Below are 8,920 nucleotides of genomic sequence, written 5' to 3'. Positions count from 1 at the left end.
ATTCCACCAATAGACTTCCCACAGTTCGCGGTACATCTTAGTGGCGCCTGGATGAATAGAATATCTGGAATTGTGGGCTTCTGCGAGAATATGCTGTCTCAATTCACCCACATCAAGAACACACAATTTACCCTGATAGTGAAGTATACCATCTCCCTCTTTGGAGAAACCTCAACTCTATGTTGGTGGACTGCACCCTTAAGTTGAAGCAAGATTGGATCTTTGTCTTGCTTTTCCTTAACCTCTACTACCAAAAAAGATTTTTCCCCATTTTGAACCGTTAAACCACCATCTGATATGCCCATAAGATGAACTCTTAGGCGAGCAAGTATGTGAACATCCTTTGCTAACTCTTTTCTTCCTTCCTCAACATGTGCTACACTACCCATAAATAATCTGCTAAGAGCGTCTGCTACCGATGGGTGAAAGAAACCCACTAGTGAAATCCCACATACCTAGTGACGAATTCCACGGAGAAATATTTCGATTTTAATGCTGGAACTGATGGAACCTTGCTGCGTTCTAGAAGTTAGGGTTGGTCGCCTCTTTCTCTTCTTACGCTTCTAATTTTCTAAGTTCTGAAGAATGATTTGACTTAGGTAAATTCTAGTTATGTTTCTAGGCTTAAACTGACTAAAACCTCATGATTTAGGGTCCAAACGACGTGTCTTAGGGGTTAAACGAAATAGAAAAAGACTAAAAGACCCCTAACTTTATTGTTGTCGGAGTGATCGACGGACTGGACCTACGGGCCGTAGGTCAATCGACGGTCCGTCGATTGGAGTCGTCGGTCGAGTCTACCCGACAAGGCTTCACTAAAACGAGCATAACTTTTTACTCAGAGGTCGGATTTTAGAAAACTCGGTGGCGTTGGAAAGAGGATTCAATTATATATCATATCATAGGTCATGGGACACATAATTCCTTTTGTGCTAATAGTTATGACCATCTGAAGTTGAACCACTCAACAATTCTCCCCTAACTGACTGCTGACCCTCATCTACGGTCAGACCTCCGGACCGTGGATCAAACGACGGTCCGTGCTGGTCGACCGTAGTTCGTGTCAGAGGTTGGGTAAATGAGTCTTAATCCACGAACACAGACCACGGACCGTGATCTGACCTACGGACTGTGGGTCTGTCTGTGGGTCGAGACTTAACCGATTTTCTAAGCTTGGTTGGGGAGGGGTTGCAGTGGTGAACCACAGACCACCAGCACGGGCCGTGGTCTGACCTACGGTCCGTAGATGGCAACCGTGGGTTGCACCTGCAACTTCTCAAAATCTACATTGTTGATCTGTTTCGAATACGAGGTGTTACATACCCCGTGTCAATTGTTAGCATTTACCAAGCGTGGTCTCCAAGCCAATCATGGAAATATCTTATACCAGGCATGGCAATCATGCCAACCATTAGTCATACATCACAATCACAAACACAATGAATAACAAGCACATTTGTGCACCAAGTAAACACATTAATTATATGAGATTGAAAATACTCATCATTTCAAATCATGTTCTTTCCTTTTTTTCCTAATTATATATCATGCATGCATTATTAACAAAGCAGTTTACAAGCACATACAACATAAATGGAAAACAAGCAACCATCACCTATCAGTAAAGATTCTTTTCTGAATGTTCTTTGCTTATAATTTGATCACACACAATTACCTTTCCAATATAGCACCTAAAAAAACATCATAATGTCTACAATAAGTAACCAAGTTCATAATCAGCCTAAACCACAACTAACCACACATTCAACCATCCAGACTCCATGCCCGAAGGTCTATGCATGAAATCTATCGACAATCTACATGATATTATATGAGTAAAGACAAATCTAACTATTCGATTAAAACAAATTAGTCTACTTGGACATCAAACACTGTTGAAGAACTTGTAACACATGCTTCTAACTCTGTGGGCACGAATCTTGACAGACGTAGACAAAAACTCATGAGCTTTAACCGTCATTTCGTTGAAATCCCTCCCCTCAATGGTTTCCAAGATTAGAGTTGTTTAAGGGGGGGTTTTAGAGTAACAATCGTCTGTGTTTATCAATGAAGAGTGGAAGAAAAAATAAAAAAATTACGTTTTCTGAGATTTGCCCTCGCTGACTCCGCTATAACGACGAAGCCATAACGGGAATATTTCTGATATGGCGGGATGGCGTCAATCCGATATTTTTAAATTCAAAACTTTATTCATGTACCTCAATTTTAAATTGGCAATGTATTTCAAAAAAATTGAGACCCCGCACGAGTGTCTTTTGAATAACGACTAGATAGATCATTACACGTTTCCAACAAATTAAATCATTCATCAATCCGAATTTTATACAAAGAGTTATGTACATTAAAAGTATCATCCAAGCACATAGATGAATTCAAAGAAGAAACATTTAGTGTCCATGTCACCGTCATGCGGAATGTTGAAGCCATAATGTCATTAGAGAAAAAAAAGGTCTAGTCCAGGTCGGTGTCACTACTAAAAAAATAGTCAAATCTAATCTCCAAAATTAACCTCTAGAGAAAATTGACTTAAAATTGTAGGTCGTAAAAATTCTTGTTATAAAAAAAAATTAACCTCTTAATGTTGATTTTTTTGAATAAATTTTAAAAATTATTCATTGATGAAATCTCGCATGTCTGGAATGGAAAACCTTGGTAGAATCCTTGAAATGAAGCCTAAAGATGAGAATTCTAGTTTATTGCTTGAGAGAACTTAGAGCATAACTAATATGATTTTCTGAGTGTTAGGCGTAGGGTTTTAATCGACTAATTTTCCTTTAATCCCACTTAGGATTTGTCAAAAACGTCATGATATATGAGTGAAAAGAGTGAAAAAAGATAAAAAAACATCTTTGATTGAAAAAATGTCGAAACTTTCCACTAGAAAAATCTATGATCCGTGGTTTGATCTACCGTCCGTAGATGTCATTCTTGGAATTTGGCTAAATTTTTAGTATCTAAAGTTCAATTCACAAGATCAATCTACGGTGTTATTCATCATCTGTAGATTGACTTCATGAAACTCGGGTTAAAATCAAGTTTCAGGAGTTCATTCACGAGCCCATCTACTATCTTTGGTCTTATTTATAGTGTGTAAATGATATCTGTGAAACTCATATTTTGAATTCATCTAGATATCTAACTCCTCATATTCAGATATGTACGGTTTGATCCTTAATTTAGAATTTTCGAGGTGTTACAGAAAAAAGAAAGAATATTTATAATTCATAGTTTGGGAGAGACGTGGTTTGATTTTTAAGCAAAGATGAGGATGTGAATGATTTTTACCCTTCTATATTTGGTATGCATTTTTATTTTAAGGAAAAGAGTGTAATATACCCCTCAACTTTGTCATTTAGAGCTGATATACCTCTCGTTATGAAAATGGCTCATATATACCCTTACTATTATACAAATGACGTACATATACCATTTTCCTCTAAAAGAAATGAAAAAATTAATTTTAATTTTGTTTTAAATTATTTTTTTATAAAAAATATAATCCATATGGGGTATGATCCTCCTCACACATATTTTTTTGACTTTTTTGTTCCAACGACTAATTTAAATTTATTATTTTGATGGTCAAATTTATTTATGTTTCACTAATTTTCTTGTAAAATTTATTATAGATGCCCCATTTTTTTTACAAATATAAAAACTAAATTACAATATAGCCGCAAAAAAATTAGTTTAAAATTTTTTCTTTACACTAAAGAATGAAAGAAAAAAATAATAAGAAACTCGAATAATGATAATCAACGTAGTCAAAAAATAATTTTTGTATGAAAAAGATTAAAATGTATCTTGAATTTTGCTAGAAGGATCATATATATACCTCCTACATGATTTTTTAAAAAAATTTAAAGTTAAAAAAATAAATTTAAAACTAATTTTTTCACTTATGTTAGATGAATGGTATATGTGAGCTCCTTTTGTAACAATAAGGGTATATATATGAGTCAATTTCATAACGAGGGTATATCAACTTTAAATGGCAAAAATAAGTGGTATATCAGACCCTTTTCCCTATATTTTAAACCATGATATCACATATCTTTTCTTATATAATTATTTAAAATATATTTTTCTACATTAATAATAATTTATTTATTTCAATTACTTTAAAAATGCTATGATAAAATAATCAAATTCAATTATACCTTATACCTTATATTACTTATTGTAAATTTAAACCATCCGAAGTTTAAGGAGATCTATATACTAGTTCTAAAAGAAAAGAGTAGAACAAATATTTAGTTGAAAAACTAATGCAAATAATTCAACTTTATAACTAAAAGCACGTGTCCCGAACTTTAAATGATGGGTAAAACTTTCTTATTTAGCATAATTCAGTGGCAAATTGGACCATTTTTTCTTGTTTTAAAGCAAGTAAAAGAGATATTTTTGAACTATTTCGTTAGTTGGATGACATATTTTAGCTAATAAGGAAAACGTAACGGTAAGTATATTTTTGAGCTAGAAATATAACATAAGGTATAATTAACTCAATTTTTGAATAATTTAGGGATAAACAATTCAACATGTTGATCTGATCCCTACGCTTCTAGCACTAGCAAACTCGATTAAACGAATTATTTGATTAAAATTAAAAAAATTAATCAATCAAAAATCTTTATAAGTAAGTTTAAAAGCCAATAACAAGGGGAAAATCACTTATTATACATTATTTTAATTTAAAAGCACTTTGACTTATATTGCTTTTTGGGTTAACCAAACATATAAATAAGCTTAAAAAATGATTATTATAAATGATTTGACCAACTTATAATTTTTTCTAAATACTATTTTCGAAAATAAAAGAGCAGGTCAACTAGGTTGCTTATCGGATTGATCGGACAGATAATTTTGCTTAACGATTTAGCTTATCGGATATCGACTTTTAAATATATTAATTCGCTAGCCAACCAATAAGATATCGCGCGGTTGGTTTGGTATCAGATTAGTAATTATCGAACGTTTAACGGACGATGTATTGATTCAATCATTTCATGCTTTCATTTTTTACCTTCACTCATCAATATATTGATCTCCCATCAAACAAAATAATTTTTCTAGCACTAATTAAGCTAGTAATTTTGTAGTTATAAATCACAATGAGATCTACATGAAAATCTAAATTTTGAGGGTGCATGAATTTACTGGTACAACAACTTAACATTTTAATGACTAAAATATATTTCAAATATATATATTTTTTATATAAGAAGTGAAGACTCGTACATTATAATCAAGACTAGCTAGCTAGTAGACTAGTAAGAAAATTCAACTCACAAATATGTATCAAGTCATATAAGGAGCGACAAAACATTAAATGAGGCTTTAAGATTAATATTATGTACTTTATCTACCCAAGGGGTAAAAATGTAAGTAAATAATTCTTAACGGTTTATCCAATAAGGAATTTGAGTAATCTGTCACACACCAATAAACCGTCAAGTATAATATATTAATCCGCTCACCAACCATCAATCCAATAACTCAATATAAATTAACCAATAATCTAATTTTGCTTCTAGCTTATCAGTTATGGTTCGATTTTGAATAGCCTTAAGGTCAACAATATAATCTTTATTCGTATCAGGCGTTTATATTAGACCTACTGGGTCAAGTGATACATTAAGGTGAACATATGTATTAATTAATTGTGATTTAATGATATATATGTGTCAGTAAAAACATGTATCAATATATTTATTGAATTAGTGTATACATCAATGAAAGTAAATTTTTAGTGTTATATTATGAGTTATGAGCTAGTTTCAAATATATACAATAAAATAGTTTATAACATATATAGGCATGTTTTATTTACATAAAAAATAGTCAAAAGTCATAGAAATTTAAAGTATATTTGACTATACAATATAGTTTACCAAAAGTTATAGAAAATTTATATTGATTATACAATATAACTTACCTATACATGGGATATATACCGACTATATATATGACACACTCAATGACCCAAAAAGTTGGATATAACTTAACTACACAAGAAGTATAAACTCACTATTCAATCTTGATCAACTCAAAATCACCTCTAAATAATCTCAAAATTTAGATATAAAGTCCTCTCAATATTTTGAGTCTTTTGATATAATTCGCTTAAAACGATGCTCGATTGCGATACATAAGATTTTAAAGAAGAATAATGAGGAGAAGATAAAGATAAAGAAGGACTAAGCAGGAGCAGAAGAAAGAAGTAGCAGTGGAAGAAAAAGAATGAGGAGAAGATATATCACTCTGTTTGTTTTAATTTATATCGCACAAATAGAATTAGGAGAGACAATCACATTTTTGTATAATTTTTAAATATTATAAATTTTTAATTATTGTGATTGATAGTACTCTTAACATAATTTCAAATCACATATGTTACTCACTCCATCCTAATTTAATTATGTGATACATAAGAAATTTTGAAAGTCAACCAATCAATATATATATATATATATATATATATATATATATATATATATATATATATATATATAAAGTTATTAATTATTTTGATATATAGTACTCCTAACGTAATTTTTAAATAACATATCTTACTCTCCATGTCTCAATTTATACGGTACATGTAAAATTTTGAGAGTTCATCAAATTTTTAATATTTTAAGTAGTTAATTATTATAATTTACAGTATTACTTTTTTCGTAATCTTTAAATACATAACATACTAAAAGCAGTAAGATAAATGAATAAAGTACTAAATATAAATAGAAAAAATTGAAGAAAAAAAGGCAAATCGATCAATTGAACCAACTTAAAGTTCCTCAAGATTCTTGTAATACATAACATACTAAAAAAAATATAAAACAAATAAATTAAAACGAAAAAATACTAAGTAAACAGAGGAAACTATAGGAGAAAGAAATATCAATCAATTGACCTGACCCTATATATAAAGTAAAAAGTAAAGTAATATAGTAGTAATACTAGGAAAACATTGGCATGTGACCATAGTCCCAATGGTTCACATGCAAAGTTTAGTTTTTTTGTTTGCTAGCTTTCACCAGTATTACTCACTCATTTCATTCTATATATAACAAACATCACTCTTTGTACCAACATCTTTGCCCTATCTATCACCTTTCCACACTGTAAAAAAAAAAAAAAAGGTATGTGTGTGGGGTGGGGTTTGGGGGAGGGTTGAGGTCCTCCTCCTCTAACATATCAATTTTTTCTTTTCATTGCCATACTTTTCTCATATTTCATCTCAAATCTCTATTAAAGTTTTCGCTATTTGTGGAATTCTGAAAAAAATTGTATCCATCTTTTGTATACAATATATTGATATTGAACAAAATGTTTTATACTAGTAGCGTATTATATGTTAAACCTTTATAGTCAATAATTTATCAATACGTTAATATAATTTCACTTTTCTGTAGTTGATTATCGATGCTTAGTGTTAATTTGTTTATAAGATTACTCGATAGCGTATATATAACTATCTTTTACATGTCAGTTTATAGAAGTTATATAAACTCCAATCAAATATGTGTGTATGCTACCTAGAATATTTCATATACGTGATGTGGTTACAAATTATATATGTAAGAATCTTTACGCTGTCAACCTATATAACTTAAATTCATTTTTGCTTTTGCCATATTATACTAGCAAAACATGGCATGGCCACATTAGACCCCCCCCCCCCCCCCTTTGTTCACGTGACAAGTTTTAGGTTTTTGTTTTCTTTCTCCACCACTCAATACAAGTCATTTTCTTCTATATAACATCATCAATCTTTGCACCAATTTCTTTACCCTATCCTAATTTCCTCCCAACAACCAAAACAAATATACAAATGGAGTCTTCAAAGGCCAAAATAACAACTCTTTTTTTCATCTTCATGTTACTCATTTCTTCACTAACTCCTATTCTTGGTTGTGGTCATTGCAAAAAACACAAGAAAAAGCCCATTATAATTAGTCCACCACCTCCAATAGAGGTACCTACTACTTCTTGCCCAATTGATACTATTAAGCTTGGGGCTTGTGTGGATCTTCTTGGTGGGCTTGTTCATATTGGGCTTGGTAATCCTGTTGTTAATGAATGTTGTCCAATTATTGAAGGGCTTGTGGAAATTGAAGCTGCTGTTTGTCTTTGTACAACTCTTAAGCTTAAGCTTTTGAATCTTAACCTTTATGTCCCTTTGGCACTTCAATTGCTTCTTACTTGTGGAAAGACTCCACCTCCTGGCTACACTTGCTCTTTGTAGATTTTTTAAGTTAACTATGCAATTTCTTGTACTACTTTTTGATGTAGAAATAGCGTTTACTAGCCACTTTTCGGTGTTGTTTTTGAAGAATAGTCATTGTTATAAAACTATGTGTAGATTTTGAGTTAAGGATACAATTTCTTGTACCACTTTTAAGGTAGACATAGTGTTATTTGGCAACTTTTCGGTAATGTCTTTGAAAAATAGTCATTATCGTAAAGCTTTTAATTTGTAGACTTTGAGTTAAGTATGAAATTTCTTGTATCTCTTTTAATGCAGAAATAATGTTAATTGATCACTTTTCGATCTTGTCTTTGAAGAATAGTCCTTGACATAAAGCTCTTTTGTATATTTTTGAGTTAAAGTATGCAATATCTTGTACCTCCTTTATGGTAGAAAACTAGAAACAACGTTTTCTAGCCACTTTCAATCTTGTCTTTTAAAAATAGCCACAATTAAAAAGCAATTTGTAGAATTTTGAGTTAAGTATGCAAAAAATTGTACTCCATTTAAGGTTGAAATAACGTTTTCATAATCACTTTGCAATCTTATCTTTGAAAAATAGTCACTATCATAAAAGTTTTAAATTTTTATCGATAAAACTTCCTAATAATGTTCTAAAGTTTAATTAGGAATTTGAAACTATAG

General features: G+C 31.1%; 1 protein-coding gene across 1 annotated transcript; it reads left to right on the top strand.

Moving 5' to 3' along the window:
• Positions 1-7,820: 7,820 nt before the first annotated feature.
• On the top strand, positions 7,821-8,536 carry LOC125824587 (36.4 kDa proline-rich protein-like). The gene has a single exon (XM_049503991.1). The coding sequence runs from the start codon at positions 7,859-7,861 to the stop codon at positions 8,270-8,272; it is 414 nt and encodes a 137-aa protein (XP_049359948.1). The 5' UTR covers positions 7,821-7,858; the 3' UTR covers positions 8,273-8,536.
• The last annotated feature ends 384 nt before the right edge of the window (positions 8,537-8,920 follow it).

This window comes from Solanum verrucosum, unplaced genomic scaffold (assembly GCF_900185275.1).
Source record: "Solanum verrucosum unplaced genomic scaffold, falcon-dt-bn FXZP01000022.1, whole genome shotgun sequence".
In the NCBI taxonomy this organism is placed as follows: Eukaryota; Viridiplantae; Streptophyta; class Magnoliopsida; order Solanales; family Solanaceae; genus Solanum; species Solanum verrucosum.
This window is presented reverse-complemented; position numbering and strand designations above follow the sequence as displayed.